Raw genomic sequence first — 14,778 nt, forward strand, 5'->3', positions numbered from 1 at the left:
GCTGTTCATGTCACTGCCATTCCTGGCAGTGGAGTTTAGTGGTTACTGTACTAATGGCCACCTGTGAGATTGTAGCTGTATTTTGATTAAAAAACACCCAATACTTGATAAATTAGCTGCAGCTTCACTTCCTCACCGTCTGTACTTTTGTACTGGCGGTGGCCAGTAATTGATTTGTAGGTGAGAGAACAGCACAACAAGGACACGTGGGAAGAAACTGGGTTCTTTGTTTAGCCAACCTGCCTCCAGGTGCCAGAGCTTTAGGGACTTCCCGAGTGAAAACTGTGTCCCTGGTGGCTGTGCTTAGGAGCAGCTTTATGCTGCTTTCTGCTCTGTGACTTTGTTTAACCTTTTGTCACTCACATGCAGTTTCGTTTTCCACAGCCCCTCCTGGCAGAGATTTCCACAGCGCTGTTGACTGTGTCTGTGGAAAACAGTATCCTTTTTTATCCCTTTTTTGTTTGTTTAAACTTGTTTCTTTCTATTATCACTCGGCGTCCCTTAGTTCTCCTATTTTGAGGCTTTCTCTGTTCAACTTTCCTGTGCTGCTTAGGAATTTACAGACCTCTCTTTTATCTCACTCTCTCTTATCTTTTTTTCCGAACTGGAAAATATTAGGCTACGTATTCTCTCCTGTGTGAGTTGTTCCTTATTTCTGATCAGTATGGGCAATAAGGAAACGGATATGAAAAAGCAGCTTATCACTACGGGAGAATAGCGAGGCAACTGAGCCTGGGCGCTGGCATTCCCCTTCCAAAATAGTGTTGTGAGTCCCGGGGACAAAGTATCTCCTTCTCATACAGTTACACCATTAAATCACAAAGTATCAGTTTGTTTCCCTGTGTGTCGGACACTTTTCCCCTGGGACAGAATGGGTGTTGAAGGATGATCTTGGTTTCAAAGTTTTGGGGGTTTAAGCAGAGAAATTCAGTTAAAGAATTGCAAAGCTCAGCGTGGCAAATTGGGTAATAGTGGAATTAAGATGAAGCTACATGATGGATTTGCTCCCATGTGTATATATGATATCCTGTTAGGTCTTAATTAGCTCCACAAGCTGTAACTTCTCTGTGGATCTCTGTTAGTCGCTGCACCAGGCAGTCAGTGCTGCCCTGGCTCTGGGGAGGGAAGGATGCTCCTGCCTGTGGGACCCTCCCCTCATCTGGTGCAGAGCTGAAATATGTATTGCATGTTGAAAGTCTGGGTTCCTTGAATAAGCAGGAGGTGGCACAGATTGCTGTCCCTGCCTCCCCACACAGCTCCGGGGTTGTACAGGTCAGGTTCCTTCAGCGAAGATTCCATGCATGGCCACTACTTCTGTGGTTTGGTTTGTGGGGACGAGGAGCGTGTCTACCTTGCTGATGTGATTATGCAGTTCAGGAACGTGATAACAGCTCTCTGTCATTCCGTGTTGGCAAAAGGATGCACGTGTCTACAGGTATGTAAGGTTAGACATGGGGCTGCTTTATATCTTCACAAACAGGGGAGAGGAAGCGAAGAAGGAATTCCATAAAAGTAGGTCTAACAGCAAAGCTTCTGCTTCGTTGTATCATGACCATCTGCTGAGCGTTGGGAGCGCAGAAACATCCTGGGCAGTAAGACATTACCCAAAGGGGCAGGACACCCCTGGAAGGTCACAGCTGCCTGTCCCCAGCCGAGGAGGCGGAGATGCAAAGGGTGAATTCACCACACCCTGAAACCAGAGTGCTCTGATCTAGTACAGAAGGGGATGAATATGGGACTGGGACATCCGGCGGTGGGTGACACTTGGAGGAGAAGGTGGACTCGATCTGAACGGCTTCAATGAGTGAGAAACCCATTCACGAGCATGGTCACAAGAAATCCTGATGAAGAGTGGAGAGGGGCTTTCGTCACTACGACTTTTTCCCATTTTTCCCCCTTGGTAGAAAGCGATATTAGCGACACTTTGGCTTTAAACCTCTCTGAGCCTCGGCTCTGCATCTGTACGCAGGGTCACCAACACCTCCCTCCCCATCCCGTGGGCATCCAGCGCCTCATTAATGTTGATGAGGCACTCAGACGGGCGCCCCAGCAAAGCCCACGAGGACATGGCTAATGACCTCCGCGGCGGGCTGTCTGCCGGGGGGGACACAGGGGACACCCGGGGGCCGCCACCACCCCCGCGACACAAACACAGCGGTGCCGCTGGGCGGGCACCTCATGCATATGCAAGAGATCATTAGCATGGCGATGAGCCTCTGTTCGCACGGCCCCGCCCCCGCGCATACCCCACCCTAATTAGCATGCAAATTAGGATGATCCACGCCCCCTCATTAACATATCACCGCCCCTCGGCGGCCATTAGTGCCGCGGCGCCCTGGCTGCGGGGGCGGGCGGTGTTGCGCGCTCCGCTTCGCTCCGCTCGGCGTTGCTGCACTGCACGGTGGGGCGGGCACTGCTCCTTCCTCCTCCTTCTCCTCCTCCTCCTCCTGGTGCTCCTGCTGCCGGCGGCGCTCGGCGCGGCGGGGCCTGCGGCTGCTTAGCCCCGGCGGCACAAGGAGGAGCGGGAGGAGAGCGCCGGCGAGAGAGAGAGAGAGAGAGGCAGGCGTGGGACCCCGCGGCGGCGCTGCCGCGATCGCCCCGCTCGGCTCCCCCATGGCCGCGGGCTGCAGGGACGGCCCGGGGCAGGAGAAATACCGGCTGGTGGTGGTGGGCGGCGGCGGCGTGGGCAAGTCGGCTCTCACCATACAGTTCATCCAGGTGAGGGGCCGCGGCGCCCGGGGGGAAGCGCTCCGCCCGCCGGGGCCTGGGCGCTGCCCGGCGCTGGCGGGGGGGCCGGGGCTGGAGCCGGCGCGGCGGGCGGCAGATCCCGGCGCCGCCGGGGGATGCTGCCGGCGGGGCAGCGGGAAGCCCGGGGCGGGGAGGCGGCGGCGTGACCTTGAGGGGCGCGGGGCGGCGGCGGTCGGGCTGGTGCGAGCCCCCGGGAAGGTTCTGGAGGGTGGGAAGCGGCGGCCGCCGCCGCCGTCCCTGGCCAGCCGGGCGCCGCCGCCGGGGTGGGGTTCGCTGGCCGGGCGCGCTGAGCTCCGGGGCCGCCGCCGCGCTTGGGACCGGCGGCTTCGGTGTCGCGGGCGGGGTCCGGCCCCGCGCTCCGCCCGGGAAGCGGCAGGCGCGGCCGGGGAGCCGTGACACTCGGCGTCCGGCTCCGAAATAGCTGCCCCGGGCTGAGCATCTTGTGCTGGCCCGGCAAGGGGCCAGGAAGCTCCCGCGGCTTCCCCCGGAGCAGGGATGTGTGCGAGCTGGGACCAGCCAGCGCCCACCGCCCCGCCGAGCGCCTGCTGTTGATCCCCCAACTTGTAGACAATTGAACTTTTTAGTCCGTTCATTTTTGGTAAAAAACAAGCCGGAATAGGCGATACAAAGGTGCTTGTCAGTGTTAGGAGGAAAATGCCTTTTTACTGTCTCACCATGAATTCAGCCGTACCTCCTTTACTTATTTTCATCCCCTGCCCTGTTGCTGTTAGCATTTCTACCTCTGTTTATGGTGGTAGGAGGAGACAAGTACTTACGTTCTGCTTGCTGCCGTTGCTGACGGCAGAGCAGCAAATGTGGAGAGCATGGCTTCTTGTTTGTTTTCTTTTATTCCACTGAGGAGAGGCGGTAATGCTCTACCTACCCCTAAGATGGGCTGCTTTGACCGCAGGGCAGGCTTGTCTTTTAATGCTTAGGGCAATGGTGTTCTCAACTCCTGTTTGGTTAGAACAGGTGATCTGATAGCAAATTGACTATTTCTTTATTTCAGTGGGTTTTTTCACTCACATGCATCCGTGTGCTCATTAGCTCAACTACTCTGTTAAGAATTTAAGCTCTGCAGCATGGACTAAGTATCTACATAGAAAGCAGCACTTTGAATTTTTGGATAAGTACTGGATACCTGAATGCTTATAAAATCCAGTATTGTACAGAGCATTAAAAGAGGGGACGCTCTGGGAGAATTAGTTCTTTGGAATTAGTTTAATCTGAATGGTGTTTTTTGAGATGGATTGTACAGGTGTCTTTTGTCAGATGTGTGGATGGCTGGTCAGTTTTTGGTAAAATACCGCCTGGTTGGTCTGTTTGAAGGTGATGGGGCTGGAATAACTGCAGTCCCCTCAGTCAGGATTGAATTCCTCACTGCTTGCGTATGGAGATAATGAAACCCTGAGTTTTCTGCCGCTGGTTTAGGGTGCCATTCACTCGGCTGCTCGCCTGTGTCTTGCTGTGGCAGCAATGTGTGCAGCTGGATGTGGCATCAGTTCTGAGAGGCTGCTGTCTTGGGAAATGTTGCTGAAGGGTTTTCTGGATTCCATGGCAGCACTGAGGGCTTTGGGATAAATTTACCTTCAACAGCAACAAAAATCGTATAATTTCTTCTAAAGATGTAAAGAGGGAAAAAAAGGGAAGTTCACACTTGGTGCCTTTTTTTTAAGACCAGTAAGGTTCTACTGAGTACTGGATAGCTTCAATATTTGAGTACTTGTAGAAATTAATTATTTAACCTAGAAGTTTGAGCTTATATTAAATATGAATTTAAATTTTGGGTCAAGTGCTGTGACTGACACTTGTCTTTCAGCAAATATCTGCAAAAGAGGAGCCTGTGTCTGTTTTGTCACATATAAGGGTCTTTTCAAATTAACAGCAGAAAAATAAATAGTTCACTTTGAAACAGTGTTGAGGGAACAGCAGCATGGTGTTAAGCTGACACGCTGAGGGTGAATTCTTCAAAACAACTTATTGTCAGTTTACATTATCTCCATCTTTTTGCCCTCTCGGCAACTTTATCCTGAGATAAAGCCTTGCCACTGAAAAGTGAAGTTTAGCAGAAAATTTAGCCTTAAAAAAACCCCAAACAACCCAAAACAAAACCAAAGAAAAAAAATAGCTGGGAAATGAAGACCTGGGCAGTACCTCAGGTACCTTAGAGAAGAGTTTTGTGTTCTTTCCATGCTTGCTGTGTGGTTTTGGACAATAAGATGAGGCTTGGTGTACTATTTATATCCCACAGCGTCTTCCTGAGCTCTTGAAGCTGTGATGTTATCAAGTGTGTGCTTTGCCATGCAGGCACCTGGGTAGTTTCTGTACAGCAAGTGTATTGCCAGATACGTTGTTTGTCTTTTAAGGCTGTGCAGAAACTGCTCCAAGTTGTTTTAAAATTGATTACAAGCAAGTCACGTGCTTCATTTTTGGAATTTCTTAGGATTAAGTGACAAACGTGTAGTGGCCTTCACTAAAACATGGATCAGTACTAGCTTTTGCTACATGACAGATCCTGATGTCACCGGAGGATTTAAATTCTTTTTTGCTTCTTTATTGCTTGTGTTTAAAATAAGGCTGTCACCAACTGAGTTTTGAAGCTTTAAAAGGAAAGCTTTTCTTCCTTACTAATACTAGCAAATATTTCTACACTTGGTTTTGCTTTCCTTCTTAATTTTCAGTAAATCAGTACTCAAGTACAGCTGTTGCTTTTACTTCAGTGCTAATTGTTTCCCAGTAAATAAGACTTGTGGTGATAGGATATCATGAGGAAGCATGTGCTGCAATTTACGTTGTATCTTTGAAAGACAACAGGCGATTCATACTTGAAAATGGGGAAACTCTTCCTTGATTTCAGATAAAACAAAGGGAAACGTGAGAAAGTGAGGATGCAAGAAGAACCAGTTCATCTTCTTTCTTTTGCCAGCTTTCTGAGGTTTCTGCACAGCTCATCCTTGCCTGCCTTGTTGAGGTGACGGTGGGAAAGCAGAGAGCATTCATTCCTGCAGGAGTAGCAGTGGCTGGGGTTATGGCAGTGCTGCTGTGCTCGCTGTCCTGTGTGTGCAATCTCAGCTCCTGGTGATTGCTGTGCCTCAGCCTGGCCTGGAACAACAGCGTGCTTGTAGGGAGGCTGGGGGAGCAAACCCGTGGGATACAGTGGGAGCTCTTGGATGTCCCGAGTTCAGCCTCACTAATTGTGCAGTGCAGGAGTAAGTGAGGTGGGACTGGTCACTTGTGTGTAAGTGCCTGTGATCTTGGGTTTGCCTCTCACACGTTCATCTGACACCTCGGAGTAACTTTAGAGTACTAATGAGCAGATCAAAGCTTTCAGTGGTTACATGAGTAGTGTGTTCCTCAAAATTGTTCCTCTATGGAGGTAAACACAGCTCGATATTGCTGTTGGTGGGCCAAGATTTCATCCTGGAAATATCAGATCATTTCCTTTAAATCAGGATATGATAGATGAACTTAGTGCTGTCGAGCCTGTGCACTGGTAAGACAGGAAGTGAAGATGTTTTAATTGTGGAGGAGAGTTAATGGGATGTTGCAGCTATAAACTCTAGGAAAGCAGCAGTGAATGATAGTTCAGCATTACACCACAGCATTTTGTAAAACTCTTAAGTGGTAGAACCAAGCATTCCTTCTGTTATTGGAAACATACACAAATAATCCATCATGCTCACATCCCAAGAGGCAGAAAACTTTTAAAATGCATTGCAGCCAGTTAACTGGCCTCTTAGCAGGCTGAGGTATTTGGGAGTATGAGCTGTGCAGAGCACACAGCTGTTGCCACAATAGCTTTTCTCCAGCTGTCATGCAGAGGTCTGTCACAAAATACCCCACATTCCCTTGTAACTCAGCCCTTTGTAATATTCAGGTTTCCTTGCTCAAAAGGAATACAGCCTAGCAACTACCTAATCACCCTCTGATTTTTTTTTCTTTTTTTAATCTGCAGTTGCCATTTACTTCATGTTTGTTTTTTTTTTTTTTTCAAAACTGAGCAATATATAGCTAGTTTTAGCAGTATACAGCAAGAAAACCACTAGTATTTTATTCTTTCAAGTCTGCTGTGCAAATACTGTCTATTTTTGATCAGATTTGATGAATTTATTTGGCCTGGTGTTTTTTCCTCTTTGTGAAACTATGGCTTTTGTTTTGTGACAATGACACGTATAGTTTTGCATGCTGAGTAGGCTTTGGTGACTTGTATGGATGTATCATTTAATAAACGTCACTAGATGCTTGAGATGGTATTGAATGGATGTAATTCAGTGTGGCTGAGTTGAGCTTAGTTTGTCAGTCAGCTTAATGTTACCTGTGGAAATGCATGAACATTAAAACACTTAACACGGTACAAAATCTGTGAAGGGCTTCAGTGTTTGGGGCTTTTTTTGTTTGTTTACCGATTTCATGCTGTATTTACAAGCTCAAATCTTACTGCCAAGTTTGTAAAAGAAAATACTTTTCCTACTGCTCTTAAAGTGTCTGTAACAAATTCTGGTTGGAGCTGAGCTTACTGTTCCACTCACTAGTGAGTAAAATGAGTTGGATGTAGGTTTTTGACTCTCGAATGTTAATATCAGACACTTTGTCTGAAAGCAGATATATGACCTGCAGATGGATGGGTGAGCAGTTGTTCAGGCTTTTTTCCCCCTTTTTCCTTTTCCAAGCTGCTATTTTGACAAGACTGTTCTCATTAACCAGCAATAAACCCAAAGGTAGGTTATCTCAAAGTGTCTTTTATCTCTGAAATAGCTGTTGGGCAACAAAATGGCTTGTTCTGAATTTTATGCTCTATATATGAATTCCAAGCTCCAAAATAGAGTAGTAAAGTAGATTGAAAAGCAACAACTGAGCGTGCAGCTGGTGTTGGAGCCGGCGTGCTGGGTGTTTGACAGACCCTGATGTCTTGGTGCCCCTCTTCCCTGTGCTGGACTGGGGATGTGCAAATCCCTGCACAGTTTCTGGGTATTCTGACTAACCCTCGCTGACCGTCAAAAAATGCTCTTGGAGTAAGCACACAAGCAAGTTAAAGGAATAAAATGCCACGGATTCCAGGCTGCAGATTCACGCAGGGCTACGCCGGGACTGGTATGCTCACACTGAGATAAAGCCTGGGGCCTCCTTACGGTAACTCAAGGTGACAAAATACAGTTCAGGAGCAACTGATTGTCGACATCTGGTGGGGTTAAAGGTGGGAAATAAAAATCCTAATCAAAACAAAGGACTTGCGATGCAGTCACCTGGAATAATAAGGGCTGCTTGTCGCCCCTCTTGTGAAACTTGAACCTCTCGGGCTCCTTGCTTCCTGCAGCACTGCTACCAAGCGAAGTCTGGGCTCGTTCTGGTTACAGATCTACAGCCTGGGAATGCAGTAGGTGACTTCAGGCTAGCAGGAATCCTCAGGCTGCGTGTGAGTGTTCCAGCATAGCCAGCAGTGGCATAATGAATCCTGTTAGCCAGCAGTCACGCCTTGTTCTAGTGCACACACAGGGTAGAGCTGAGCTGAGTTCAAAAGCTGCCATCAATTTGGAGCAGTGCTGAAGTTTTGAGATACTCCCCAGTTTAGTTTTGAGCAATTTGCAATTTTTTTTTTTTTTTATTCCCCAAAGTGGAATTCCTTTGGGATAACCGAAAGCACCTTTTCCGTGTGTTAGCTCCTAGCAGCAGTTGCTTCTATAGCGAGTAAATATTGACGTACCTTTCGGTTATCAGGTCGTCTTCCACTGCCACTTGCACAAGGAGTGCTGGCACAGTTTCCCACATGACTGCCTGCCGTGCCCTTTGCACTGCTGGGGATGAATCGGCAGCCGCTGGCCTCCAGCCCTGCGCCTCCTTCCCGGACTGCAGGGAGAGGCTCCTGCCTCTGGTTTTGGCTGGAGCTCTGAATTCCAGTGCTCGGCAGTGCTGGTGGAGGGTGGCTCTTATAAGTAGGGCCCTTTATATTCCAAGAGTTTGGAAGGGCGTGAATGGCTCGTACCTTGTGCAACCTGTTCGCACTTACCGAAAGCATTCCCAGCACTGCAAATGTTGTGACTGAACTCCTTGAAGTATCCAAAGATAAACAGCAGCTTCGTGGAGTGGAATGTAGCAGGGTTCTGGCTGGCTGGTAGGGAGCTAGGTTTGCTGCAGACCTTCCTAAATTAGTCAGGCTGCAGGTCTAGACTGGTGTGACACAAGCAGTGAACTTCTCCCTTTGTTCCTACAATTCAGGTGGCTTTAACTGCACCGGTTTGGTAGTCTTGTCTTCAGTTATGGACATAAGGCACTGTTAAAGGAAAATGGAACCAGAGAAATGCACCAGTTCTTGTTCTAGTTCAAGAAGTATGTAAAACCAACATTAAAACAGAAATCATGCCTGTAATTGGTACTTTTTATTTTCTTTTAAACTTGTTGCTCTGCATAGGGCACGTCCAAAGAGTTCTGGATGTAACTTTGAACAACCAAGACAAACTCTTACTGTGAGGAGTAGGAAGGAACCAGATTGAAAAGTTTAATTGCAAATAATGAACTTAGGCAAAATTGGCCTGCAAGTGGTTTGCCATGCAAACTTGCTGGAGTTCTGTTTTGAAGTTCTGAGAGATAGCAGTGGTAGCTTACTACAAATTTCTAGTGAGAGCCCAAGTGAATTATTTCTGTCTAGGCAGTGAGGCTCTTTCTGTTCACCTGGAACTGTATCCTTCTTTACAAAGACATACTCTGACTGAACAACTTTTTTTCTTGTCTCTTAATCTTCTCTTCTTTGCTCTTTTGGATGCTGTCTTATTGCTCAAGTGTGGTTGCAGCTTGGGTTTGGGATAGCCTGTAGGGCACTTAATGGGAACCGGTAACACAAAAGAAAAGATTTCTTTCCTTTATAACTTAGTTACTTAAAGTAGTTAGCAGACAAGGGATGTTTGCTTTGCCTTTTCTTACTTTTTTTCACCATGCATATACTTAAGCTGGTCACATCCCAGAGTGTGAAGTTCATGGTATGCAGTGCTGGTTCTGTATGGAACTTTGGTGAGATTGAAATTACCTTTTTGTAGATGGCTTGATTTTACTAGGTTGTTTTTAAGAGGGTTGGTTGGGCTGCTGTGCCTGTACTGTTCTTGGTTAAGCTAAAGCAGGTCATGTACTCACGTTTGAAGTGCTTCATCTCGAGACTAATCAAGCATTGTGTGCAAGGGCTGTTGTTGCAGCGAGGTCAGGGATTCTAATCTGCTGCTGGAATGGGAAAGGCTGGAGAACTTGGAATTATGTAGAGCCTCAAACCTGACTGAATGAGGGCTGCTGAGGAGGACTGTGTGTTTGTTTAGATGCGTGGGGAAATGCCATGAGCTCTGCTTGCAGACAGAGATCCTGTTGGATGATGGAGCTCACGGGGAATCTTTGTAACAAACAGATGTGCTCCCTCTAAATCTCACCAAGGACTAAAGAGGAGAAGGTGCCTCTGGGAGAGGCTTGTGTGGAGCTCCTCAGACCTGCAGCTGGCAAGTGAGGGCTGCCTGTGTGAGCACAAGGGCTGTGCTGGTGCAGATGGGGGGCCTTGAAGGCGAGGACACGTTGATTGTTTGCTTTTTAGAAGGGACTGACAGTGGGGATGCACAAGGCTGGGGAAATATTTTTGTTCTTCAAGCCTGAAGAAGCAGGGCTTTGCTGTAACTGAAGGTTTCATTTGATGAGCTAGTACTACAAGTAAGGAAAAATGTTCAGAAGGTTCCCTTGCTGCCACAGCAGTTTGCCATTAGAGCTATTTACTCCCTCCAGTGCACCGAAACTCCACAAGCCATTGGAGTTAAAAATAACCAGGGAATGTTTTTAGCTGGGATCAGTTACCCTGTCTGGTTCACTGTGCAGCTCTGCAAACAACTTCATCTGGCAGTGGAGCTCATTTAGCCAGGCCTGCACCAGCTTCTCAGTTGTGAGCAGAAAGTGAAGTGCAGTTTTTGGTGAATCCAGATAGGAATGAGTTCAGGCAATAGGAATGTATGCAGAAGGGCACTATTAAAGATAGCATAAAGTGCTGGCTGCTGGGACCAGCGTGCTTTAATAATTAACTAGATGTTAGCACTGACACATAAAAATGGTGCAGCTGAAGAAAAAAATTAGTGTAACACTCACAAGCAAAGTACTCCACGAAGATCTGTATTCAGGGGACCTATGAGAAGTTATTTCTCAGCAGATTAGCTGTGGGTAGACACATTAATAACTATCAAATGTGTCACTTTCCTCAAGTCTCCTAAGCCAGAAAATAAACTTGAGCTTCCACACAACTTTACCAGCAAATTATTTTTCCAGTCCTGTTCTGAGTAGTCTGTAACTGTAGTGATATAATATGTTGAGTCACCAGTTATATTTGCTAGGAAAAGAAATTTTGAAATCACTCTCATTATCATTTTGAGTTTTCCTGACAAAACTAACAACCCAGCTCATATTGCAGAGCATCTTCAGTATTCCTCATTTAAGGAGACATAAATCTATAAACCTGCAAGCAAATCTGAGTGTTTTGCTTTATATGTGGTAAGTAGACCATGAAATGGTAGGATGCCAGTGATAAATCTGTGTGAAAAATCTGGCATCTTTGGGTAGAAAAATGATCTACTAAATTTCTTCTGTTATTAGACTGGTTCTATGCAGGGAAAATTAGTGGGATTACAGTAATATGCACTGCTTGAGGTAGTGAGTTACTTAACTGTGTATTCATAATATTTCTGTGTTTCTCCCTCCTTTTAAGAAGGTGCTTTGTGATCGTTTAGAAAGGTACCTGTCTATAACATACTTGTATATGTGCTGCCAGCTCTATTAAAAAAAGCATACAGTGTTTTCCTCTACTAGCTCACACTAATGAGCCTTCATTAGCAAAACCCAATAAAGTAATGGTGATGTATTTCAATGGATTCTGGCTTTGCATGACCCAGTATTACTGAGAATGCAATAATGAGTGTATTTTAACTTTGCCTTGCAATTTCAGTTGCTGCTTACGATTTTTTTCCTAGCAGCTTGTCTTTGAAGTCCTCCAGAAGCACAGCATCTTTGCTTTCTATTCTCCTGCCTCCTCTCAGACCCTAAACTGTGTTACCTGGACCTTGACCACATCCTGAGAGATTTGCCCATATGTGCTGTATCACTTTGCTTTTCCTTAAACTGATGTTCTCCCTCCTTGTGAAGCAGGGAATTCCTGATGGGAATTCTCAAAATATCATGGATGGAGGTGATTTCCTCCTGTGCTCAGCAGCACTCCTGTAGTGTTGCAGCAAATTCAGAAGCTTTTTTTTTCTGATGGCTATATGTCATGCTAAACATTTTCCAGACCCTCTAATTTGAAAGTGAACCTGTGATGCCAAGATCCTTCTTAGTGCATCAGCAAGGTTAACCACCTGTGCCTTGTCTTACCATCTGAGAGTATTTAAAGGAGCACTTTTAAACTGTGGAGATTAATCTGATTTCTGTAGGGACCTGAAGAAGGATATTTGTGGTGTTTTTTTTTTTTTTTTTTTTTTTTTTTTGTTTGTTTGTTTTTTGTTTGTTTGTTTTTTTTTTTTTTTTTTTTGTTTCTAGAAATAAATTGTTCTGTCTGTGGCATCCAGTGGACCAACCACTTTGAATGTCCTGCCTTGCTTTTTTTTTTTGCTGGCTCTTAGCAGGTTGTCACCCAGCCACAGTGCTGTTGTCTACTTAGCTTTGGTTTGGAGCTTTTTGCTTCCAGCTCTTTTGAGTCAGTTTAACTACTTCTCTAGCTGTTGGGACAATATTATTTTATGTTGCACAACTGAAGGAGTGCTAAACCTTCAAGCTCTTGTCTGGTTTGATTGCTGCAATAACTGCATGTTGAAGCTGCATGCCATACCTGGAATATGGGAGGTTTAGTTGTCTGAGGCACTCCAATCATCAAGAAATTATCAGAAGGGAATCAGGCTGCTCGCTGTAACTTCTCGAGCATGATTTTAGCATTAAGTTTTATATAAAAACCAGGCCTTCTGCCATAATGTAATTCAAGATGCTTCTGCTCCTAGCAATTAGGTGGTTTGTAACTTGCTCTGTCATACTGCCTCAGCCTCGGGGTGATGCTGAGGAAAGGCTCACAGAGGTCCAGGTAGGATTGGAAGAATTCTCTGTGTCTCATGAGCAGAGCCATGGTGAGACCCTGGTGCAGGCAGGATGGGTGGCACAGGCGGCTGCTCCTGCAGCAGCCTGACCACAGAAGATGTGTGTGTACATCTGGCTGCAGCTTTGTGCAATAGGGGGGAACTTAACCCTTTCCAGGCTGCAGGCTGAGACTTGGGGGTGGTTGTTCCTCTTGCAGAGGGCACAAGGGGAGTTGTGAAATGCCCCCTGTGTGTAATCCCGATGAGCAAGTCCTGCTGTCAGAAAAGAGGGTGTTTAGCTCAAGTCTCTCAGAGGTCAGACTGTGCCAGAGCAGCTAATGCAGCCAGAGGTTTGATTTCTTCCAGGTTCAGCTTAGAATGTCAAGGCAGCTCTTAAGTTTTTGTGGTCTGCTGGCTGATCCAGCTGCACATCTCTGAGACCACTGAGGCTGCCTGGCCGTGGGTTTGCTCTTTGATCTGTCCTGAAAGCATTGCTTAGTGCAAGGAGATGTTTTGAACAGAGTGCTTTACTTTTATCAAGGATGTTTAAAACCTGAAGCATTTCTGAATTCCTGTATCTGTGACCTAAATCTACTAGCTATAGAAAATGTTTTGTCTCACATAGAGTTTCTGCTTTGTTTCTATCTTGCTGGAGCAGTACACCCAAATATATTGCTGCAGACATCTCAACTTCTTTGAATTAAAAAAAAAAAAACACTTGAAAGCTCAGCTTTTGAAGTCGCTAAAGACATGTTTTCCTTGAGCTGTCTAGAAGTTTTTGTGCCCATTAGAATGGGTATAATGTCTATCAGGTAACTGAAGGATTTGACAAACTATTTTTAGTCGTATAATACATCCTACAAAAGCTGATAAAATTCGCTAGCATTTGTAAATTTGGAATTGCCCAGTGTCCCTGTTGGTGGGGTTGTATGGGAAAAGAGACTCGGATCTGAAGTAGTCAACTGCCTTGTCCCATTATCTGAGTAGGTTACATTCCACACATTTTTAATAGTGGCTTCCCCTCCTCCTTAGCTGCTTTGACTTGTTTTGTGGGAGGGCTTGAATATTTCACTGACACGCTAGAGGTCTTCTCCCAAAAAAGGAAACTGGTAATAAAATTGTTCACTTAGAGCAGATTTTGAAAATAATCTGCTCTGTGCTGATCTGGGTGTCTGTTGGTTGAAATTGTGACCTGGGGTTTTAAAATCCAATTGAATTGGGGATTTTGCTCAAGGTTTGAGGTTGGGTTTTTTTGTGGGGTTTTTTGGCAGTTTAAGAGTTAAAATTGCACCTTGAAAATCTACCTTCTGGGCATTTCTTCAATTTACAAATACTCTGAAGAAAATAAACAAAAGCCCTGCATCTCTTGAGCTGATCTCCTAAAAAAGATACTGGATGCCTGCCTGCATGAGGGAAGGTGGTGATCTGGAAGAATTTGTTCAGGGTGATTTCAGAAGATGAATAATTTAAACTGCAGCCACTTGCTTCAGACTAGATAATTGAGGCTGGGTTTTCTAACAGCTGAACAGCTTATGTTAAAACTTAAAAAATTCCCTGCAGCACATGTACTTTAGCTAGCTGTTTTGTATGTGAGTTAATCCCATGCCAGTTGAGTAGCGTGAGAAATTTAAAAGTATCTCAGCTTTTCTCCTGTGCTGGGAGTTATGAGATGCTACTGTGGCTGCCTAGCACTATTCACCTAGTTATTTATCATCTTTTTGTAACTCCTTCCTTGAATGGCTTGTCTCTCCTCAGTCCAGGAAATGCACGACAGATGTAGGGAAAGGGACTCATGATATTTGATTCTCCTGGACAAAACCCTGCGTTCTGTTCTTGCTGACTCAACGTCTCCAAGCTGGAGCACTGACTTTTGTCACCTTCCAGCCTGTGCTTGGAAGTGTGAGCTGCTGCAAAGGAGTGGCTGCCATCGCAGTGGGCTGTCACTGTGATTCCCGGGAAGAGA

General features: G+C 46.0%; 1 protein-coding gene across 1 annotated transcript in view; it reads left to right on the top strand.

Annotated features, from left to right (window-relative positions):
- Positions 1-2,317: 2,317 nt before the first annotated feature.
- RRAS2 (RAS related 2) overlaps positions 2,318-14,778 on the top strand; it is a 42,173-nt gene continuing 29,712 nt past the window's right edge. Inside the window, exon 1 of the mRNA XM_014876315.2 lies at positions 2,318-2,718. Coding sequence (XP_014731801.1) covers positions 2,614-2,718 — 105 coding nt within the window. The 5' untranslated portion in view covers positions 2,318-2,613. The remainder of the gene's footprint in view (positions 2,719-14,778) is intronic.

Source organism: Sturnus vulgaris, chromosome 18 (genome assembly GCF_052056855.1).
Source record: "Sturnus vulgaris isolate bStuVul1 chromosome 18, bStuVul1.hap1, whole genome shotgun sequence".
Lineage (NCBI taxonomy): Eukaryota > Metazoa > Chordata > Aves > Passeriformes > Sturnidae > Sturnus > Sturnus vulgaris.